The 24,344-nt window shown below is 37.6% G+C and overlaps 4 protein-coding genes across 11 annotated transcripts; 2 read left to right on the forward strand and 2 right to left on the reverse strand.

The window, feature by feature from the left end:
* The first annotated feature begins 381 nt into the window (after positions 1-381).
* Positions 382-3,651, forward strand: LOC128875436 (phosphatidylinositol 4-kinase type 2-alpha). Its single transcript, XM_054121015.1, has 7 exons — positions 382-939; positions 1,036-1,338; positions 1,417-1,535; positions 1,640-2,132; positions 2,210-2,475; positions 2,562-2,701; positions 2,790-3,651. The coding sequence occupies exons 2-7, from the start codon at positions 1,047-1,049 to the stop codon at positions 2,881-2,883; spliced, it is 1,404 nt and encodes a 467-aa protein (XP_053976990.1). The 5' UTR covers positions 382-939; positions 1,036-1,046; the 3' UTR covers positions 2,884-3,651.
* On the reverse strand, positions 2,810-13,806 carry LOC128875432 (signal transducer and activator of transcription 5B). 8 transcript variants are annotated; one of them, XM_054121009.1, is made up of 10 exons: positions 13,562-13,806; positions 13,256-13,326; positions 12,871-13,025; positions 12,644-12,800; positions 11,603-12,562; positions 10,842-11,514; positions 10,605-10,760; positions 10,288-10,522; positions 8,048-8,222; positions 2,816-2,930 (listed from the first exon to the last, which is right to left on the reverse strand). In XM_054121009.1, exons 2-9 carry the CDS (start codon positions 13,310-13,312, stop codon positions 8,048-8,050), a joined length of 2,568 nt encoding a protein of 855 aa, XP_053976984.1. In that variant the 5' UTR covers positions 13,313-13,326; positions 13,562-13,806; the 3' UTR covers positions 2,816-2,930. The 8 variants fall into 8 exon arrangements, 6 of the variants coding, with proteins under 6 accessions (XP_053976984.1, XP_053976983.1, XP_053976982.1 ...); XM_054121008.1 differs by lacking the exon at positions 2,816-2,930 and adding an exon at positions 5,709-5,847; XR_008456825.1 differs by lacking the exon at positions 10,288-10,522 and having other exon boundaries at positions 2,810-2,930.
* On the forward strand, positions 3,904-5,860 carry LOC128875226 (stabilizer of axonemal microtubules 1-like). The gene is made up of 5 exons (XM_054120614.1): positions 3,904-3,987; positions 4,068-4,345; positions 4,428-5,001; positions 5,210-5,481; positions 5,578-5,860. The coding sequence occupies exons 1-5, from the start codon at positions 3,904-3,906 to the stop codon at positions 5,858-5,860; spliced, it is 1,491 nt and encodes a 496-aa protein (XP_053976589.1).
* Positions 13,807-14,430: 624 nt separating the features above from the next.
* Positions 14,431-16,526, reverse strand: LOC128874739 (major facilitator superfamily domain-containing protein 10). Its single transcript, XM_054119767.1, has 7 exons — positions 15,994-16,526; positions 15,642-15,904; positions 15,270-15,561; positions 14,978-15,198; positions 14,811-14,901; positions 14,598-14,735; positions 14,431-14,532 (listed from the first exon to the last, which is right to left on the reverse strand). Exons 1-7 carry the CDS (start codon positions 16,211-16,213, stop codon positions 14,438-14,440), a joined length of 1,320 nt encoding a protein of 439 aa, XP_053975742.1. The 5' UTR covers positions 16,214-16,526; the 3' UTR covers positions 14,431-14,437.
* Positions 16,527-24,344: the final 7,818 nt, after the last annotated feature.

A 24,344-nucleotide genomic window follows, 5' to 3' on the forward strand; every position in this document is an offset into this window, starting at 1 on the left:
AGATTTATTCGAAGTCTAGGCTTTTCCCCATCTCTGTTTCAATTATTCTTTATTTTTCAATAAATGCATAATTAATACAATCTTGACTGTATAACACTACAATATATTACTCCAATATATTGTTTTAATAGTTACCAGTAATTATCGACCCTTTGGTTAGTGGCATCATCTAATAGAATCAGTAGAAGCTATTTTCACTACAAGCTACAGCGCCACCGATGCTTAAGCCCGCTCACTGAGCAGCTCAGTGAGCGGTGGCATTTTGCATGCACCATTTGCTACGTATGATTACCACAACTTTATCTTTTTCACATTCATGATTCGATAGTACTATATAGTACGTTCTTTACTTTGATTGGTTGGTCCACTTTTGTACAAAACGAACGCAAAATATAAGTGATACTTGTATTTACATAATTTTATAAATAATTATGAATCATCCACAAAGGGGTGAAACAAATACATGTGTTTGTAACAGTAACGTGTGTATTCTTAATATTTAGAAATTCAAAAAAGTGTATCACCTTTACATTTTATCGTCGTACGTTTTATCGGTACATATATCTATCGAAAAGTAATTGAATACAAAGTAAATGCACTGTACGGTTCAACTTGTGCGTTTATAATAAATAAGAGAATAATACATATCTATATACATATATATCAGCACTTGAAACGATACAGTAAATATTAAGTATGGCGTTAATCCTATCAGCTGATATCGTCTGCTGGAATGACGAATCGTAGTTCGATTATTTGGTTAAACAGTACCTTTAACTGCTTTAAAAACATCCCTTTATTCGATGACTCTTCGCACAAATTGATGAGTTCGCGATAAATGACAATAATGTCTGTTTTAATGACGGAATGATTATATCAGAGTTTGTAATGGTGATAATACTCGAGAGACAGGAACCTGATTGCGTGCGTCATTGACAGGTGGTACAGGAATGTGGGGAGACAGATAGGATTACTCTCGTAAACGATTTTTTTCCACGATCGGTGAAGTAAAAGAATCTGCCGATCAACTTGCAGATTCGGTTGTGATGAGCGACTCCGAACAACGGCAACTGCACGTGCCTTATAAAGAATACCATAGCCAGAACAACACTAACACTTCTGCGCTAGTGGAAACTGATGCACTGGTAGATCTATCAATCACATCTAAAAATTGTTTGCCAGTGAACAGCGAGTGCTCGGAATTAGTACCGGACGTTGAGTTTGTTCCAAACCTGAGCACCGAACAACCTATAGCCATTGATTCCCCTGGAATTGACCGGGAGAGCCAGCCTCTCCTTGGTCGATTGGAGCTAGATGTTACGTTCAATCGTTTTCCTGGTTTGTTGTCGCAATTCATTGTTCATATTCAAGTCTTACCAATTTCACGTTTATTTCTTTTATTCATATATTTTGTAGATGATCCACAATTCTCTGAAATGGTATGGCAAGCCGAATGCGCGATAGATAATGGAATCTTTCCTGAAAGAATATATCAGGGATCAAGCGGGAGTTACTTTGTAAAAAATCCCACAGGGGTAAGGTATAAGTTTCTTTTTAACTTAAAAATATCATATATTTAAAAAAATTTTTAAGTACCATTTAGAAAAAAAAATATTCTGAATTGTTTGTCATTTTATAGAGAATAATAGGTGTATTTAAACCAAAAGATGAAGAACCATATGGGAGGTTGAATCCAAAGTGGACAAAATGGATGCACAAGCTTTGTTGTCCTTGCTGCTTTGGGAGAAGTTGTTTGATACCAAATCAAGGATACCTGAGCGAAGCTGGTGCAAGCTTAGTTGACCGCAAATTAGGTCTCGGCATAGTTCCAAATACTAGAGTAGTTAAACTCGTCAGTAAAACGTTTAATTATCCGCGCCTAGACCGACAGAAAGCTCGCATGAAGCAAGCGATTATGGACCAGTTTCCTACAGTGGGTTCCCATTTCAATCGTATCGGTTTACCGCCAAAAGTTGGTTCTTTCCAAGTTTTCGTAGATGGCTACAAAGATGCCGATTATTGGTTAAGACGATGGGAAAACGAATCTCTGTCACCGCGTCTTAGTAGAGAATTTCAACTTCAATTCGAGCGCTTAGTCATTTTGGATTATATAATTAGAAATACGGATAGAGGTATTTAACGATTTATAACATTTTTTCGAATTCCGTTTAAAATCATAATTTGTAAACGTATTTTTTATCCTTTTAAGGTAACGATAATTGGCTTATTAAATACGATAATGCCACGGGAAAAAACACATCGGAACAGGGTGATGTAAAGATTGCTGCGATAGACAATGGTTTGGCCTTTCCTTTTAAACATCCCGATTCTTGGCGAGCTTATCCATATCACTGGGCATGGTTGAGTCAAGCGAAGCAACCGTTTAGCGAAATAACACGAGAGCTTGTGTTACCACAACTCTCGGATCAGAATTTTGTACAAGATCTTTGCGACGATTTGTATCAATTATTCAAAGTAAGTTGCGTGTAATAATTGTCACGCCTTCGATATCGTACGATTCTCAATAAGAGATCAAAGATAAAGCAAAGTTGTTTTTGTAGCAAGATAAAGGTTTCGATCGTCATCATTTCGATAAACAGATGAGCGTTATGCGTGGTCAAATCTTAAACTTGCAACAAGCATTAAAAGATGCCAAAAGCCCTGTGCAATTGGTTCAGATGCCTGCTGTGATCGTTGAAAAGTATTTATTTATTCATTTATATGTATTTTCTATAAATTGTATCATAGACAGTTAAGCGTAACCACGCAATTTTATCACTATTTTTCAGGGCCAAAGGAAACGGAGCACCAAGATTATTCTCATTTTCTGATACATTTACACAGCGCTTCCAGAATAAAAGTCCCTTCTTCTCTTGGTGCTGAACAAATGTTTTCTGAATGTTTGAAACGACGTCAATCCTGTGTGTCGACTGAAAAAAAAACTGTTCAGTATATCGCAATCATCTTATTATTTGTTTCGTATCTGTTTTAAGTTTATTCCGCATTGCTACCTCTTTTTGAACACTAATTTCTAATCTACTATCCGTAAATTTAATCGAAGATAACGTTTAATATATTTTATATCTAAAATATTTCCTTTTGATTTGAATATAATCATCAGTCATAATATAATTATATTGTATACAGTAAATATATATAATGTTAAAAAAAATATTTCGATATGCTTCGTGTAAAAATGAAAAGTATGAAAAGCGACAAACGAATATAGACGACGTTTTATGTCTACGCATAAACAATACCCTCTAACGAACCACGAGTAATTATATATTCATAACATTTGTTTTTTTTTTGCGTCTTCCGTATTAACGACACCTTCTGCTAATTCATATTTATGAATCGAGTATGTTAATTTACATATTTTCCCTAGATGCTGTCAAGAAGAAATATCTGTCAAATCTTCAAAATGAACTGTGATCTACTAGTTAAAGGCCATATTCTTATTGTTTAAAATAAACATTCTACGGAATCATATTATATTTTTAACCTAGACTTATAAGGAAATAAATTTTCTATTAGTGGCTAAGACAAAAATTTCTATCATAGTTTTCATCGAAGATTTCAACTTATAAAAAAACTAAACGAATCTCTCTTTGTTCTCACGATATAGAATATACACGATGTTTGAACGTACGACCGATCGTCGATGTAATCGATTGCATTCATAGCCTATACTTTGTTTTTGTTTAAACAACATTTACTTAACACTAACTTCCACGGCATGATCTCATTAAATTTCACGTTTCATTGACGTCACAAAGTGTAACAAAATAGTTGACGCCAACAAATTACAATCGTAATCGTTTTGTATCATTGTATTTTATATCGTGTAACATTTTGTATTCAGATTTAAAAAATAATCGTTACGAATATAAAAATAGCAACATGGAGGTGGTGGAGATTAACACAAAGCAAAGAAAAACCCAATTACCGTGTTATAAACCATTAGAATGCCCGTGTAATGTTAAAGTAACGATCCGTTTCTTTTTAAATTAGAACTCTTTAATCCTTATTCGATTATACTATTCGTAATTCTCATATACATCTAGTGCACAAAGAAATATGTACAACCATCGCGAGTTAAATCATTCGCTCCTGAAAGAGTGTACTGTCCACCATCAAAGGTTCTCGAAGCTAATACTACGTACCATTTGTCGTATTTGAATTTGGACCATAGAAAAATGCGTTCCGTTCGGTCTCAGCCCATTCGACCAACTCCTGCTCTCGACAAAGTTGAAGGTAAATTTGCCGACGAAACGACCAACAAATTAAGTTACAAACCCGTTGGGCATATGCCTAAAGCAAAACCGATTCTACCCAGGCAAAGGTAACGAAAATGTTCTAGTTATCTCATGCAAATCGAATAACAATTAAATAAGAATATTTATTATCTTTCTTTCGTGTTTTAGACCAATGATTGGATCAGGTCCCATGGAATGCATCACCACTGTTCGCCAGGATTACGCGCGGAAACATATTGATAAACCGGAAATGGTAATCCCCTGCGGGCATATACGTTTAAGCGGTGGCAAATTGGATGCCAGCACAACCGCGAAGCTTTCCTACATGGATCCAGGCCCCACAGAGCCTGTGATGAACTTCAAGCCTATAAGAGTCTATTGTCCACCTAGCGAGCCGATACATCACGATACTACGCAAAAATTGAGCTATCAGCCTGTCGATGTTCAAGAGAAAGAGACATGTTTATGGCAATTGAAACCGACTTACAAGCCCCCAGACATTGCCATGTGTGGGAGAACGACATACTCTGAAAGCTTCTTGAAAAACGAAGAATTGTGCACGGAAAAACCTATCAAGCCGATTGGGACTAATATACTTCCCCACGGCGGTGAATTCGCTGGAAAAACGATTTACAAGGAAAGCTATCTCGAGTCGTGTAACGTAGAACGCGTCGATCCCTTCATTCCTTGCAACAGTATCTCTAAACCGAGTGGCAGAATATCAGGAGATACGACGAACAAAGTAGGCGTAGTTGGTGGAAGAGATAGTAGATGAACTCACAAATCAAATAAATTGCGAAAATGGAAATAACGTTTAAGTTTTCAACGTGCAAAAGATAAGGATGGTTCCACGAAGAGTTCACTGTATTTCTTCTACCAAGTGTACTTGGAACACCAGTCGCTATGATTTAATAGAATTGCTTTCTTTAATCGATGAGATTCTCTTGTAGTTGAGTTATCAACCGGTTCAAAGCGAGAAACGTTCTCCTATCCTGCCTCGACGCAGATGTATGACTGGAGACGGTCCTATGCAATCGGAAACTACCAATCGTTGCGACTTTGCACCGAAGGAGTCGATCAGGCCCGATCCCGTCGTACCGTGCAACAATATCCGAAGCGCCGAGACGCCGATGGAAGACAGAACTACAACGAGATTATCTTATGTAAAACCAGGACTAATGGAGTGCGTTCAAAGCTTCAAACCTATTGTCCAATATACTAGGTAAACAGAAGGGGCTATAGACGTTCTGAAAGATTCTGCATTGTTATTAGTAAATATGTTGATCGTTTGAACATCAACAGAATATATATTTTACAGATTACCTGATAAAATCGATTGCGAAACCGTGAACAAGTTGTCGTATCAGCCATGGACCCCTATTCCCAAGGAAACTATACCATGGGCGGCTAAAAGCAAGTACCAACCGCCCAAGGATCCTATGTGCGCTGATACTATTTATCAAGCTAGCTACCCCGCGCCTGGATACTACGAAGAAATATGCGAGCCATCTCCTGACGTCTGCGACTGCTTGCTTTCAAAAAGTGAATGCCCTCTTACGGGAGCACAGCCGTCGAATGATGAGAACAACTGTGAACTTTAAACAAAATTTTCATTTATCATATTTTATTGTACTGTCCGTTAATATACGAACGGGTCTTATTTTACATTTACATATAGTAATTACTGTATACAGGATGATGAATAATACACGATTTATCTTTTACAAACAGTAAAATTGTTTTCAATAATAAAATAAACTCTAATCTTTGATAAAAAGATCAATAGACAATATTAACGTACACTCTTCGGAGATATAGCTTACATACATACATACATACGTACATATACATATATATATATATATTATATAGTAAATATAATGGGATAACGATGTGTGTAATCCTTCTAAAGACAAAACTTAGCGTACGTCGATGTTTTACATATGCGCAACAATTGATAATTTTCTTTTCTTTCTTTTAATAATTGATTCATATACCACAGGGGAGGGAACAATATTTAGGATATAATTAATTTTATCTACTTAAACTGTCGATGAAAGTTTCGTATCCTTAGAATTAACGTTTTTGCTAAGGATGCCTTTACCTTGAATTTGCTAATTGTTTCGCTATATTGCATTAAAAGTATTAGACGCCAAGCCTAAACGAATGTTTCGCCTCGTGTATTTAAAACGTCCTAGAAGAATGACATTTAAAAACGCGTGATCGGTGATCACGTTTCTATCGACAACTCGAATCCTTCCGTGAAAAGAGAGAATCTCACCAAAGATATATGTAGATATGCATGTAAACATCATCGAAAAATATTATAGCCACAGATTTAAAGATCGTAAGGCACGCGTTAAGTTACGCAAATTACATAATGTTACACTCTATCCGTGTTGCACAAATCCCTCGCATCTTCGATCCGCCCCACTGATAAATTAAAATCTTTACTGCGTTTAATTTCGCTATTTACAAAATTAGGCGGAAAATGATTGTCTCTATTCGCGCGTTTGATATTTTAATATACCGATTCTATTATCACCCGACATCTCTAAATCTTACTACTTAAATCGTTAACGATGCTTTTTCCGAATAATTACTAGACCATTGTGACCACCATCAAAAAGGTACCGATTGAAAAGAACAAATATAAAGGTCACTTAAACTGTGAAATCACTTCAATTACTTTGTATAAACATGTTTTAATATCTCAAAATGTGCTATGCAACGATATACAAGTTAACCCTAGCTCATTACTATGTGGCGTTTACATCTTTATCGCGCGTATCTTCAACGCTCTTCTACATCATAGCACTCGTTTCCGTTTCCTTACAAGATGTAATAACTAATTTGCACTATACAAAGAAAAGCCGGATAAAACTAAATATTTTGTAAAGAAAGCCTCGTTGTAGAGCGTAAAATTAAAACACGATTGGGAAGATTCTGCATAGCAATATTAATTGCAGATCACTTCATCAGAATTTAATTAAACGTTCTCGTATGACCAAACTATCATTGTACATTAGGCATGACAAGTATTTTATATTGAGAACATGATGAAATAATGTCAATTACGATACACATATGGACGTGCCTAATCGCAGCTAAGTAACACGTAAGTGATAACGTATAAATATTCGTGCGACTTTTTGTTTCGTTCGTATGCAAAGTAACTAAAATCGATGGCGATCGCCTCGAGACATTATACTACATATATGTATATTGCACTTACACGATATAATAAACCCTTTGCACTCGGATGTCACTACTGAGGAAATATCGTAAATAAGATACAGGACAAACTTACGCGAGCGCAAATTTTTTAAATACAGTATATATACCGAGATATATATATATATAAAAAAAAAAGTATGAAGTATATTCACAGCGGTGTCAAGACTTAAAGAAAGCGAATTGGTACAATTTGAGCGTGGACAGAATATCGTTACAATAAATTACAGAGCTCAAAAGTTAATAATATTTAGCGTGTCAGCTTTGTTTGCATACTTTGCAACGAGATGACCCCAAATGCAAAGGGTCACAAGATATGCTACGCTTCGCCAGAGACGAATAGAATTAAGAATAAGTGTGTACAACGTGTCAGATGAACGATATTGATGACGACGAAACGATAATTTTCTTTTTACATCCCTCCCCTATTAAACAACGATAAACATAGATCGCATACCATCGAATTGCATACGTTTAAAAGTTGTATCGTGGATGGATAAACGAAGGCGATCAATTCAACAAAAGAAATATATATCGCGATCATCCCGACATACCTATTGCGGCTTAGTGTTGTACGATTGTATGAACTCGGAGAAGCTAAAGCCATTAAAGTGTTCCAAGTCGATATTATCGTCGATCGGGGGCAGCTCACTGTGACTCATCAGATCTGCATAGTCCATGTCCGTGTTTGTTCGCCCAACGCCTGACTGGCCAAGGCCCGGAGCGTAGCTACCACAAATCAAAACACAACTCCAATCACTGGCATAGCAATAGACAACAGTCTCCCACTAATTCCAAATATATTACACACGGTGAACCACCGATGCGATTGATCGTATTTCATCTTATCTTTTCTGTTTGTTAATTTCTGCTTTACATTTCTCTCAATTGATCGGACGATCGAAGGATCATCGAAATTCATTTTTCAAAAAGAAAAAAAGAAAAAAAAAAAGAAACGTGTGACCGATTAGCCGGATAGCCGGTACAACACGGCAAGGGACGTACGAACAACCACACAAAGAATCCCCAACCCAATCGAAATCGATCGGTCACTCGAATGTTACAACCCCTCCCAATTTTAAATGCGTATCGTATGACTATGGTTCCTTGAACTTGAACAGGTAGTGCCGCCTTCTAGTAACAAGATCTATACAATACACGTGTAACGTTAATTTGCCAGTAGAACTGTGTATACTAATGCATCGTGATTGGAGCTGCGTTTTCTCAGGAGTAGCGTTTTAAGCGTTCAATTTTCCGTTGTTGTGGTTGTACCGGCTTGCTCCAGGCCTTTGCCTTCCATTTCTCGGAATCTCGTATTAAGCAGAGTACCTTGTACATAGGTTGACTCGTGTCACAATATGCGGCTCATTCAGCTATTAATAGTGTGTTATTCTTTCTTTTTTTTTTGTACGAATTATGTATCAAAAAGGTATACGTACATACACGCACACACATAGATAAATATATATTTATACACATAAAATACACTACGAGTAAAGCAGGAGCTTTTGATACTCGAACCATCTGATTTCTTTTTTGTTCTTTTAAAAAGCCATGGATAAGTTGTGTCGCTAAAAAAATACACATACAAAATTTTGGCAGTCTCAGAAGAAAGTACGAACTATTGTTTTTTTTTTCTCAATCAAACCTCTTTCATGTTCCCCATTCATGCTACAAAACTAGATACTATGAATACGAAAGAAAAAGGGAAAAAAAGGACAAATCGATCTACGACCAAATTGCTTCTCACGCTCGAAGATCCTCCATTTGTCTATCTTATCCGTTGGACGGATTTCGCTGCAACTTTCTTTGCAAACAATTGAAACATTATGCAACTAGACCACGCTATAGCACCTCGTTATTATATAGTGAACGTATCACTCTACGTTATCTTGTTTAAAATGATCGTACAGAGGATCTCCTTGGAGCTTTAATAATGACATCATTCGATAACGTGTAATGTCACTTAATACTACTAAATACATACTTACTGATAAATAATTGTAATATTGGAACAGAGTTCTGGGTGACACGGAGACTAATTAAAGTGAAATACTCGAAAAAAAATAAACGAATAAAAAAAAATGTAAATGAAAATGAAATCGGGAGACTAGTTGTTTGATAAGTTTCGTATCCGTGGCCAGGTATACGCGAACATATAAGTATTTCGATACTATTCTACTTCACGAAAATAGTCCTTTAGGCACCCAGCGTACTCCGTATATGATCGGAGTTGCTCCCTTAACTACGGACAGAATCTCTTAATACAACTTAATGTTACTTATACTTTCATTTCACGATACAATAGTGTAAAAATTTCAATATTCCATAAGAAAAGTTTACAAAATGTGTGAAACTATAATATCACTGTAAATATTTTCTAAACATTCGCAAAAGGAGAACATAAAAAACAATACTGACATTACCTGCACAGATAGAATATAAAAGACATGCAAAGCGTTATAGATTGTTGTAGGAATGTCTTTGTTTCCATCATTTTACGAATCCGCGTATTATTGTCTGCTTGCGTTGAAAATGCATCTATCCGGACAATGACGACTCGAAGGTATATCGATAAATAATGAGATAATTTTAATAATTTACAAAATAACCTTAACAGTCGCCGGAAACGATATTACTCATTCGAAAATTTGAGCACTGGCTCATAATTTTGAGTACAGCGTACGATAGTGATAGAAAAACCTTTGCATATCTCGTATGAAACATCTATAGCAGCTTATCCTATTGGTAAATAAATGATGTATGAATGATATCTTAGATCCAGGGGACTGACCTGGAAGCCACCGATGGAGTATCGCGTGTTACGGACGGGTCAGGACTGTGCGCTTGGAACATAGTGGACGGCGTTGCAGGATAACTACCACCTGGACCACTCTGACCACTACTGCCTACCCCGACTACAGAAGAGTGTGACGGTGTCTGACCACCGACACCCGGCCCGCCCCAACCAGGTACGTGCGTTACTAACAAAGGTTTCACATATCCGTTCGTTGACGTAGATTGATTTTCTACGACAAAGTACAATGTCCATAAATCAAGTTTAAAGCATCGCCCAAACAAATAAGATTACCAGACGAAAACAATATTTACCTGGAAACGGTGTGTAATATTTGGAAAATGCTTGATCTTTCGACAAATCTGGGTAGAGGTACAGTAAGTGTTGTAAATCGGACACGCGATCCGCTAAACTGCGGATTGCGAAATCTTTGCTGGTGAACGGTTGTAACATAAAGACTTCGGTTTGTTCTACAAAAATTTCAGTACAAAACAGGCATCGATCAAGTCTATCACAAAACAGTAAACTAAAAATAAAAAAAATATGTTTACCTCCAACCCAAGCGATAGTAACCCCACCGAGTTCGGAATCTGAAAAGCGCATTAGGAAAGTTCCTGACGGACAGTTCGCCAGCATTTCTTCAGCTTGTTTCTTTCTTACGAATCCCATTATGTACCCGTCGATCCAAGGACTCCTCAAGTGTTCCCTGGTCAACTTCATCACGGCGTAAAACCATTCCCAGAACGTGAAATTTCTTTCGGGCAATGGCTCTTTGCAAAACTGCGCCCAACTCAGTAGCAAACCGGAATAATCTTGTCCAGCCGCGTTTCCTCCGCGAAATGCTTTTTCCGCGAGAAATCGAAGATTATCTTCCGTTAACGAACGGCCTGTTGCCGATTTAAATTTAACGTTTAACGCTTCGGCTACTTGACCCCATGGAACTTTATCAGGTACTGCGAATGGTACTCTTCCAGGTTCAGCGAAAGCGTTATCCCATGTAACCGTAGCCCACGCGTGTGGTTCCTGATTTCCATGTACAATTACTACAACTGGTAAACTTAACGTCCAAACCTGGAATACTAATTCACCTCCCCCAACGTTAAATTGCGATTGAAAGAGGAGCGAGAATTTTTCATCCATGACGGATTCTGTTCCCTTCTTTTCTGCCCTTTTGATCTTCTTCAATTGCATGTTACGATAACTTACGGAAAGTTGTCTGGTTGCCTAAGGAGTTATGTCACATTTATACGTATCGCAACATTGTGAATTACGATAAATTTAACGAGATCGCTAACGATATAGTTTTTCTTACCTGATGATATTCCATTGTTCCTGTATTGTTCAAGATTTCACCGCTAACTTCTCCATTTTTTGCCATTTTGTCGCTCTTTAACATAGCATTTGCTTGAGCTTCGCTAATGATACTCACTTTTACTTGAGGTGGATTCATATGAACGTTTAATTTTCCACCCACGAGAAGACGTACCGTACTCGTAAAACGTGTATTGGTTTTCATTACTTGCGGCGGTTGCTTTTCTATGATAAATGTACTAGTAACTAGAGAACTAAGAAGCTGTGTGATCTGTGAATTTAACGTAGAAAGAATATCTTGCATTCCTGGTGGTTCGAGCGCAAATTTTTGTTTTAAACGATCTGCTTCTTTGATTTGTTGACGATTAAGCCAAATTAATTCTGCTAAACTATCACACCATTCTTGAATGGTATCCAAATTGCTGTTAAACGGCGCACCGTTTCCTGATAATTGTTGTACTCTTTTCCATCTAATAAGTTCATCATCCAAAACTCTAGATTGCAAACTGTTTAGTCTGGTGATCGTGTCCTTCAGTTTATCAGCTAATGTCAAACGTAACTGCATCAAACCAGCCACTTTATGATTTAGTAGTTGTTCTTGTTGCTCCTTTTGTCTTCTGATTTTTTTTTCCAGGTCTAAATTTTGCTGATTTTGTGGCTGAGTTGCAAGATGTTGAAGATGCGCGTTTAATTTAGTACATTCGTGATAACTAATTGCAAATGCTTCTTGTTCTTGCTCCATTTTTCGTAAATCTTCTCCAGTTTCTTGCGTTCTGCGTCGTAAAGATTCAACGTGTTGCGCTATTTCAGCAACAGAATCACTGATCAATCCTACTTTTCCACCTGCCTTGCTCATTAAAGCACCTCCCAAATTTTCTACTTGAGCTACTAAGTTCATTTCTGTTGCTAGACAGTGTCTAATTATTCTAAACAATGTTGTCGGATTGTGAGTGTATCTTTGCTGTATCACAAAAAACATATGTGCAGATTATATATTTAGTAATTACTTATTAATTATTAAATATTCAGTCACAAAACTTACGCGAAAATTTTTTGCAGCCTCAATTAATTTTAACTTTGTAAGAAACATATCATCTGTATTTAATGAAGCTGCTTTGGATTCCAATTCTTGTATCAGAGATATGACAAGATTAGCTACGTACTGTTCGTGCTGCGGATTTTCAGGTTCTATGTCGGTCCTGTGACAAAAATATTATTAAATTAAATGGTCCAGAAATGTTAAATAATGTATTAAAGATTGATAATTACCACATTTTTTCTTCGATCCAAGTAGACAAAAAATGTCGAACTTCAATTGGGAAATGTTCTCCGTACACTGAACGTACTTGTTGCAATGCATCTTGTGGCAATTGCTGTGCTTTTGCCCACAGTGACATTTTTGCTTCTGGTGCAAATACTTTAACCTAAAACAATATTTAAATGTTAACAAGAATGTCGTTATTGTATATCAATTATTACTAAATCCTTTCAGTTTTCTTTAACAATTTAAAAAATTTATGAATGACAAAACTAAAAAAAAAAGTCAGTAATGTAACCATAAATACGCTATGAATCTTCATTTTTAAATTTGATACACAAAGAATCAAAATATCCGACGGTTCCGCGTATAAATTTTAACATAAAAGTGCGAAACCTCCATGGTACGGTGCAACGAATCGAAGAAACGCTCGATAAGATCAATGGGAAGCATGTGGATAGATACTTCTGAAACTCGAACAAAATAGATATTATCTACATCGAATAATATTCGAAATAACTGAAAAGGTTATAGCAAATTAAAACATTTCAAGTAACATGTTCTTTCGATCGCATTCCGCATGACGAATGCGACAGAAAAACTTAAAGATAACAGAACGTAACGTATCGCAGTAACGCGTAAATAGATAAGCGGGAGGGGCGAAAGAAAAAGATGTTTGCTCAAAGAATCGCTTCGACTCACCTGCTGCTAGTCCGAAGACGGAAGCAACTAGGATCTTTGTAGAAGATCCCACTATCTATCTTTCTCTGTCCCACTCTTTAGTTCAATTTGCTCCAGACGTGACCTTTGAACTGATACACGCTACTTAATCTGCCGCGTAATAATCGTAAACGTAAGAATCGCGGGGACCGGTCGCACACGCGAATCTCATCAATAACTTTCCCCCTTCTGCGTTACTCTCATCAGCGCAGACGACGACGGAGTGCGCGGACCAGGAATTCTGAGAATTTCTTACCGTAAATGGCGCGGTGCAAAGGAGAGGGGAACATCACGTGATCAAACTTTAACTACGCATGCGCGAATTTGTGATTTTCCCTAGAAAAATAGTAGTACATGTATAGAATGTGGTAGCATTTCCTGTACTCGTCACTAGAGGGATACTTATTCCGCTACCTATCTGTCCGCCTAAAATCCCTATATATATATAACCTAATCGATGAATCACGATGAATATCTTGGCATCTGCCAAGATCTTATTCATATTCCTAACGAGTTCATTAGAAGACTCAGAAAAAGAGATGTTTCTTTTCTTTTTCTCCTTTCTCTAGCTCTTTCTTCTATATTACCAATTTGTAGCAGGTGCATATATATATACCTGTATTGACAATAATCTAGCTTGATTTATACGCTGAAATAAACAATTATCTTTATAGAACTTAAAATATATTTTGACATTATATAATACAATAAATATATAAACAAGATTATCTCAAAAATCTAAAAAATACATTGTAAAATATGTTATTATATGTATATATATAATGTATAAAAATACTGTTAGAACATGTAAATATTTATAGAAATAGAATTTTCATATAGAATATAATTAATTTTTGTTTAAAGAGATTTTATGCTCTGAAGAATAAGCGGAGGAAATACAAGAAATACCGCACCGATAAGATATGTTGTCTTGCTACCAATGCACCAAAATGCTAAAATAAAAAATAGTACTTTGAATGTATCGATGTAATTAAATGTTTATATACTTCGTTTTTACCTGTGGAAGCTATTATAGGTCCACAAGCCCGAGCTAATGCCCCAAGCGAACGAAATACACCTGTTATCACTCCTTTCTGATTTTCAGGCCCAATTCGTGTTACAAGCGTCATCATACATGTAACAACCATAGCAGTAGCTGAAACACAGATAAACCATAACCATTGCAAGTGTTTAGATTGTTAAATATATGTTTACATTGTGGCATACTCACATACTGCGAAAAGGAGTATTCCAATAGATAGTGTTAGTATGTTTTCTGCTATCCCTATACATACAAATGCTGGAATTATTAACCATAAACCCTAAAATATTTTTACCATGTAGCAGGAAGAAATTACGAATGTATAAATCTTTGTTTTAACTTTTAAAAATATTTACCAATTCTGCTGTATGCTTTGTTTTATGAGGTGGAATCGTTCGTACCCAACTTCCTTGTAAAGCTGCCATAACTAACCCAATTCCTAAGAACATCCACCCTTGTTGCATACTTGTAAATTCAAATTGATAGTGAGTTAGGAATGTTAAGGTAAATTCCAAGCCACTATAAATGAATAAATACATAAAATATGCATAACCCAGTGTTCTTAAGTTTTTTTTATCTAAAACAATAGACATAAATTTATTAATGCCAATAGTTTATGACACAGTAATTTGAAAAAGAAAAACTTACCTTGCAAATTTAAACTGGATACTCCATTAAACTGGAACAGGTCTACAGGACTGATATAAGTAATAGCTCCAGATATACCAGACTTGAGACTTTTTGCTCTGCAGTGAGGAGGTAAAGATTCTCTCAAATTGCAAAGAATGAAACATAAATCACTTGCTGCTAGAAAAAGAGCGAATACAGCAGGTACTATGTACCAAGATCCTTCTCTATTATTAGCCGAAGTCCAAGCAAAAAATGCTCCTATCATTGGACCCACGACAAACCCTATGGAAAAAGCAATGCCAACCAGTGCCTAAAAATTAAAAAAAAATTCTATTACATCTCCTTCTTTAGAAACATTTTCATATATCAACTAATTCTTTCAACAATTACCATTGCTTTTCCCCTTGTTTGGGGAGATGTAACATCTGTGATAATAGCCATTGATAAACTAATATTTCCTTTACTAATGCCTCCCAAAAATCTTGCTAACACAAAGATAGTAAAATTACAAGAAAGTGCCCATAATAAATAAGACATCATAATTCCTGTTAAACAAAACAGCATTAGTGGTTTTCTTCCATAAATATCAGATAATGCCCCTACAATCGGTGAACCCAAAAATTGTAAAAATGAGTACATAGAACCGAGAAAACCTGTAAATTAAATTGTTCCCTTGAGTCAGTAACACTATGAACTAGTTACATATAAGATAATATGTACACAAGTTGAAAAGAAGACTAACCTCCATAAAGCACTGTACTAACTTTATTGGGAGCATCAAAAAATTGTCTGGCTCGTTGTACATAGTGTAAGATTTTAAAGTATAAGCCTTGATCATTTTCCACATCCTTATAATAATCTAATAACGCTGGTAACAATGGTAATATCATAGTAAATGCTAGGAGATCAAAAATCAAAGAAATAAATACTATTTGGATAGTATTGTCTTTTATTTTAGCCATTGTTGATTTTTGTTTACTTTACAGGAATGAAAGCCTTTTTCGGAATAAAATAACTTTCATAAATCACCGGTACTTTATGTAAGAATATTCGTACCAGTATTAATTTGATTGTAACGCATGCTTGATACTTAAATAATTTCACTTCGATCTTTTGCACATAACATGATTTTTGTCAAGCGAGGTGTTTCGTTTGGAGACGTAAAATACACTTTAACGGGAATACTATCTACCTTATCCATCGTAAGCGTTAGGAAGGATTATTTCCTAAAAGTGAAAGGTTTGACATACTTTTCGTGTCCTACTTAAAAAATTTCCTATCTACTATACTTACGATCGATAAAAAAGAAATCTGTTTGGTCGCTAAGGTATCATCACCGACATGACTACTTTGACACTACTCTGTATTATCCAAAGTAGATCCAACGTCAATCAATTTTTCGTTTAGTCCAAGTATTTATTCGTAAAGATTAAAGCAATTGAGCAATTTTATTTGAGATGCATATTATTTCATTTAAAATGCTAGATCATTTTTACTTTAATCGATAATATAGACATTCAATATACCGATCGCATTTGATTCGTAAATACTGTTAGAGTGACAGATTTTAAATTTCCTAAACCTCGACATTAAAGATACAGGTTTACAAGATAAAGGAAAAATGAAATATATAGTATTAAACCTGTACGAAAAAAAATCATATTTATTGGTACAGGCATAGAATCATGATTAATCGTTAGATTGTTTTTATTTGCCAGTGAAGCGAAAAATAGCACAACAGGCGCACCCAGAAACATTATGTATGTTTAACTTCCGGTTGCACACGATATAAAGATTCGTATACACGAGACACAAACACGTTTGCATTCAACCACGGATCCACTTCCTCGACGGGAACAAAGATCTTTTGAAACCCGTCCCAAAGTGTAACGTCGCCAGGGACGACCGTTTTTTAACGTGCAGTCTTTCAATAGATTTTTTCTAATCCAAGTTCCGTAGAAATAAATCACAAAGAGCAGGCATCATTTTTTCAATTCTTATCGTGCGAACATAATTTACAGTAAACGCATAAGCGAAATAAGAATGCTTACCGATATCGAAACAGAAGATTATCATAGATGGATAGCTTGTACTTTTAGAACGACTTTAATCGAAACTCGTGCAACGGCCTGTATGTAAGTTTATGAAAGATGGCGCACTTTTAGAGGCTTATCTTACCGCGAAAAGTATACTTTTTATACAATTTCAAAGGATTTTTAAAATATCTTGATCTACGCATAGAACAGGTGGCCCGAAAGTCAGCAGCGTTATATCATGGTTAAAATTTAAGTAAGGGACTCAACGCTTGCCATCTGGGCCCTACGGTGTGAAGGGCATGCGGCACATCGATGCCATTCCATTTGTTGGCATGCATCGATGTACCTCGAGCCTCTTTTTAGCGTGAAAAGCTAATAACTACGCTGCAGGGTGGGGTGGATGGAATAATTGCAATGAGTCTTCAAACTACCGTGTATCTTTACTAAACCTTGCGTAGTTATCTATGAAGACACTAACAAGAACATTCTCGGGAGATGAATACCGGGTGTCCCAAAAATGTTGTAACACCTTGAAAGGGGTGGTTTGGGAGATGATTTGAAATAACTTTTTCCTTAGAAAAAACCTTGTCCGAGGCTTCGTTGAGGAGATATTAACGGAAAACACTGACCAATCAGAGCGCGCGGATACCGTTGGAGCGACCGCGATAGCGAAGGCTACGAGCTAAGCGGCCGCGCTTATACGCGACCAAGTGACTCGACGTGCATCGAAGGACATTGACGAGGCCGCTTAGCTCGTAGCCTTCGGTTCCGCGGGCGCTCCAGCGGTATACGCGCGCTCTGATTGGTCGGGGTGTTTTGTTAATATCTCCTTAACGGAGCCTCGGACAACATTTTCGCTAACGAAAAAGTTGTTTCAAATCACCTCCCGAATCACCCATTTCAAGGAACTACAACATTTCTGGGACACCCTGTGTATCAGGTAGTATGTAACGATCGAAGAGTCGTTCGAGGTGTTTATACATTTCTAGAGAATTCTACGCGAAGCGACGATTGTTATTGAGTCAGTTCGTTTCAACAAGAGCAGGTATATAAAGAGACAAAGAGCCCCGAACTTAAAATCCCGTAGGTGGGGGGAGGGGAGGGTGTCCGTAAGACCGAACAAGAGCGAAAGAAGAAAGGAAATGAACGGAACGGGCCAGGCAGATGGAAAAACCCTCGGTAGAGAAAATCGACAATTTTCTAGGAAGCACGGGCTCGTAAACTCTTACAGTGGAAATGCCACGGACAATAAGGACAAAGAAAATTTTCGGGTACCGCGGTACACGGTTACCGGCTGGCAAGCTGCATCGCACACTTCGCTACGCGCATCGTAGAAAGCCCTGCTCTGCCCTGTATAAGCCCCGTAGGTATTATGAACTAGGTGCACGAGGCTTTCGAAACCAGACAGCCATCGTGTATGCCATAAACACGGGCCGCGGCAGACCCTCTCTCTCACGGATTGTAAATCCTCGTTCTGGACGGTATTAAAGGGAAGATGACGGTCCGTCAACCCCCGATACAACGGGAAGACGCGTTTGCTAGGAGGTATGTCGAAAACGGGATTCGAATGCTGCGATGTCGCAGTTCGAGGGGTGAGAAAAAAAGAAACTAACCGAAATGAACGAAGGACAGGGAGAGTGTGGACCCCGAGCACGGAAAGGGCTAGGGGAGGGGAACGACGAACGTTCGGACAAAAATAAAGACGGAAAGGGAAAAGAAAAGGACGAGCGAAAAAAGGATGGAACAGCGCGGTGGAAATAAGGAGAACAGAGGAGACTGTATTGGAGTATCGTATGCGTTCGACCCGTGTGCGTAGAAATAAGGATATGTAAGCGCGCGTGCCCGCGCAACCGACAGCAGATGCGCTCACAGCGCAGCTGTCCTCCTACAAGTGGTTCTCAATCACTCGACGTTTTCAATTTTCCTTCTTCCTCCGGATATACGTGTCAGCGTTTACGAAAAGAGTAACACCCAACGGACACCTTTCTTCGATCTGTTTCGATGCGTTCACCTTGAATAACGTTAAAGCCGATATTTAAATAAATTGACGTCATTTCAAATCCTTAGATGCATAAATTGGTTCAACGCGTGTACCAAGAAAATAAGCATACACGGTGAATTTTTTGAAAATGCCTGTAAAGAAATAACGCAATAACGTAACGCACAATTTTTTAATTCTTCTTTATATGTACGAATAATACGTTGATTCGAAAACGCTCAAGCCAGCGAAGTTGCATTACGATGACAGAAGCACGTGCCAAAGTTGAGATTCAGCTGTGCCAGGTGAAATACGTATGAATCCACCGACAGCCTGTCGAAAAAATTTAACACTTATCGCGCGTGCCAACATCGTCGCTGTGTAAATCACGAATCGCGATTCGGTCGAGACGAGTTCTAACGTGTTCGCGATGCATTGCAATTTCGTACAATTAAAAAAAAAAAATGACCCACTTCTGTCAAACACGCTACGATTCTTAGCAGAGAACTTGAAATATTTTTACTTAAACTACGGTTACAAACGATTGAACGTAAAGCCACAGAATTTATTTCTACACCTAATACATATTATTCTAGGTTGGCATGAATTTTTACATATTGTTACTACGTATATCGAAAACCTTGTTTCCTTAACACTTTACCGACCGGTAACCTATTAATCAGGGTTTCTTCGTGGTAACTTTTTTAACGAAATACCATTGTATACATATTCATGTCACGAATTATGAACTATTAAGTCAATATTAATTAGAAAACGGCTCTAATAGATCAAATAAATATTCTATTAAGTAGATCGAAAAGTAATGTCGTTTCTTTTACATTAAATTCAAACTTTCCAATAAATTTCTATCTTTAATTCATTATATAATCGCCCTCATTGTCAGCAGCCTTTTGTCACCTAGTGTGCAAATTTTCAATGCCAGAAAAATCAATGAGCTGATAAATGATAAACAAGTATTTAAGATGGCAAAAACGACATTACTTTCCAGTCTACCCAATATATTGTTAATGTGATTAAAATAAAAATATTATTATATTTCATTGTATTAGATGTACTAGAAAGTAATGTCGTTTGTGCAATTTTAAATACTTGTTTATCACTCATCAGCTCATTGATTTTTCTGGCATTGAAAATTTGCACACTAAATGGCAAAAGGCTGTTGATAACGAGGGCGATTACATAATTGATTAAAAATAGAAACTTAATATAGAAGAATAAACGTCAATTACGAAAGGAATAATATGAAATGAAGAATAGAATAAAATAGATCTCCATCGTCGACCGAGGTGAAAATTTCGCGATAATGCTCGAGAAACGAGTCCAAAAAGTGTCACTGGCTCGATTGTAATAGGCTTGCTATTGTAAAATTCGACTGACCCTTTTTTTTCTCCCTCGGGATAGTTACCTGACGAGGAGGCCAGAAAGATCGAGAAGAGCGGTATACGTCACGTACTTGACAGGCGGAGCAAAATTCAGGACAGCTGATACAATTTTGGCGGGCTTCGCCGGTGGATCTGCACCACAAAGCGGGCCGAGGATACCGAAAGAGGAAGGAGCACAAAGTGCGAGGAAAGGACGGCTGCAGAAATGAAAAGCGAAGGAAGTTAGAAGAATCGGAGGTAGAAGTTGACGGGAGAAAGACGAAGAAACTAGAGAGGGATCGGGGGAAAAAAAGGATGAACGTGAAAAAGGAGGGGGACTTCAAAGTTGGTTGTTGCTGGTGTTCCTGCTTCGTTGCTGTTAAATAAGAATAAGTCCCCCACCATCGGACCTAAGGGGCACCTATATAGCCGAGGGCTTTCATGTACTTGGGGCCCAAAAGGAATAAAGAGTCGAGACACCTGGTCACGGGCAGCAGTTTGTCGAGAACTCCCTACGCGGGATGTCGTCGTCGCGTCTTGTATGGTTTTCGTCGGATACTCGTTACCATCGAGAACCACCATCCAGAGGAAATTATATTTTTCGGCTCTTCTTCTCTCCATCGCCGTCGCCATCGCCATCGCCGTCGCCACGCCGTCGTCATCGCATTCGTAAAACACGCCGTGACAGTATCGCGTCGATAGTGTTGTGAAGTGGATGAGGAAGATTCGGATCGACTAGTTTTCCTGCGATTTTTGCGGCGTTTACGTTACCACGCGACGCTTACCGATTAGTTACAACGAATCGAAACGATTAAACGGAACGGGACGAGATAAGGAGAAAAGGAAACAAAAGCGTGGCGCGAGATACCGAGCAACCGGTGAAAGACGTCATTTGCTTCGATTTGGGGGTTAGGGTGTACTACATCGATAAACGTGTTTGTTTCATCGAAACGTGTAACCGCGTGTACGACGATTCTGTGCCGATTCGAGACAGGTACGGTAGAATTTGTGCCCCTCTTGCCGACTTTGTGAAATTCAGAAACGGCGGTCTATTGAATACGAATTGTAATTACGTATCCGTTAAATCGTATCTGCTTTGTAATATTTGTACACAAATACGGTCTTAGGGTTATTCGAGGAGATTGCGCGCGAATTACGTTTTTTTTCTTCTTCTCTCTAACAGCGTTAATGTATCCCGTTGTTCGAACAGTGCACAACGTAAAATTACGCAATACGTAGTTTTAATTTTATCGGTTGGTATCGTTTCGACGAATTCGTTCGCGAAACGATGACGAATTTTCGAACCTCGTGTATGAAACAACGTTAGCACACGACGTATCGTAGACTAATTACATAACGAAATTGGACTCGGTTTTTATAAATTCGTAAAATTTACAGAATCGATGAAAATGTTAAGGTTTGATTGTATACATCGTTTACGTAAGGTCTACGATAACCTCGAGCCACAATTTTGTGACTCAAAGCTAACTGTGATCTGATTCGGAAACTGATCATCCAAGGGCCGAGTCAGAGATGCTTCGTATCAAAAGTATTATGGTATAAACTATAACGCATTTTGCGATGGGGACGTACACGTTACGTAAACAATTATTGATTCGTATTAATTCTCGTCAAATTCTTGTAAACTTTTCTACGTATAAATTCCCGGTCCTTTGATGATTCAAACGTTGATACAAAGGATACAATTTTCGGCTGTTATCTTGGCAGCTTCCGATCGACGTATCTTTTCTTTTTTGGATTAGAAGTCGATCAATGATCATTCTTCTTATTGTTCTTCTTTTTTTGTTGGAATCAGGATTTAACTGCGAAGGTCTGTTAAAGAAAGACTTGCATCGAAGATAGGCCGAGATTTGTGACAATGTTTCGTGACGATTTAATTCATCAATATTGCACTTGTCCCGGCCTATCGGAATGCATTGTATCTCGTCGACAAAGGTAGAACAAGCGAACAACGAAAAGAGGTCGACGAAACAAGAGACAAGTGAGAGAAGACGAACAATGGCCACAGAACCGTTTTCGCTAAATTTATCGAGGATACCGGCAGGTTGGGATGTGGGCATTATTTGTTGTGAAGATTAGATCAAATTGCACTCGTCCCGGCCTGCTGGATCTATTCGAATTATCATCTTTCGAGCATACCTGCTGGGACAAGAACATTGCACGTATTAACGTAAAGAAATGTATTCGGTATTGACTGGTAAATAATAATTAACGGATTATATTACTTTGTTTCTGTACTTATAAAAACTATTTTTGTATGTTATAAAAATAAAAAAAAGAAAACTATCTCTGTAACGACATGTACCATAAATATGGGTTAGGTTGTGAAACAGCCCTAATTCGCTGAATCTTCCCCTTCCACACCATGCTTCAATATAAGAATAATTCTTCTACGTACTCCTCGTCTTTCGTTTTCCGACGATGTATAAAATCGTTAAATGAAAGCTGGTAATTTGTATTACTTGGTTCGTAAGCAAATCGAGATAATATGTAAAAGAATAGGCTTCAAAATAAAATAAAAAAATCAAATTTATCGGACTTTGAACGTAATTACCCGTGAAATCACGCTATCAAAAATCGTTACTTTAATTACATCGCAGAGTAAGCAATACCTTGTACGAGATGAAATCAACGCATTTCTGTCTAATTTAGATAATAAAATCAAAAGTTGATACACGAATATAATACATATCCGCGTTACACCATTGGATCTTTACTCATGCTCCATCTATCGACTCTATCGTCTACTTGAAAAATTAGAAGTAAAGAGACTACATTTAAATGTAAACATTGCGGTCGAACGAGATCGGAAAGTGTAGAGCACAGAGGCTTTAGATATACATATAAATAATATGTAACGGTCGCAAGAAACTCTGCTTAAATTTGAAACGAAAATCACATTTTTTCGAAAGATTGTAATAGCAGTTATCGATGGAACATCCATCACGGTTCATAATATGATCTCGTCTCCTCGTTCGCTATGCCCATAGCACTTTACATGTTATTTCTTTGTCGTCGAAAGCCCGAAGAAGGGGCAGCAACGTACCGTCTTTCTTCGTTTCTTTCTTTGTTTACCTTTCAACGAGACAGGAACGTACCGCGTATTGTTGCTCGATGGTCTATCTAAATACTATCCGATTCTTTTTTTTTTTTTTTCTACCACATTGGGATCGTAGAGAAGGAAAATTTATTGAAAAGAACCGTAGAAGAACGGCGCGCAAGGGGTTACGTTACATTCGATCGAATAAGAAAACACAATAAAAGTAGTGGGGCTGTTCCTGGTGTAACATGAATCCTGTTTTTCATTCATATTCTTCAGGTAGAAGACGCGTGGTACAACGTGGTGCAAGCATCCCCCTTTAAGAGTCCCACGGTTTGAAATAAAACACCTGGCTTCTTCCCTATGTACACGTTCCGTTGTGTGCGACGTACTACATACACACGCGCACACAACCGCGGTACAGAAGGTGCGCGAACGAGCCTGAGCGCGCGCTCGCGCGCATTCTCACGGCAAAAGAGAACTACTTCTCTTTGCGGACTGGTTTTGGCTTCCTTATAAACTTTATTCAATTCTTTGTAATATGCCAAAGGGTACACGCTTGGTGTGCACGCGCACGCGCGTATACGTATACACGTGTTCCGTGCACCATTCATATGCTAAACAATAAATGCGGTG

The sequence above is a fragment of the Hylaeus volcanicus genome, chromosome 4 (genome assembly GCF_026283585.1).
Source record: "Hylaeus volcanicus isolate JK05 chromosome 4, UHH_iyHylVolc1.0_haploid, whole genome shotgun sequence".
Classification (NCBI taxonomy): Eukaryota; Metazoa; Arthropoda; class Insecta; order Hymenoptera; family Colletidae; genus Hylaeus; species Hylaeus volcanicus.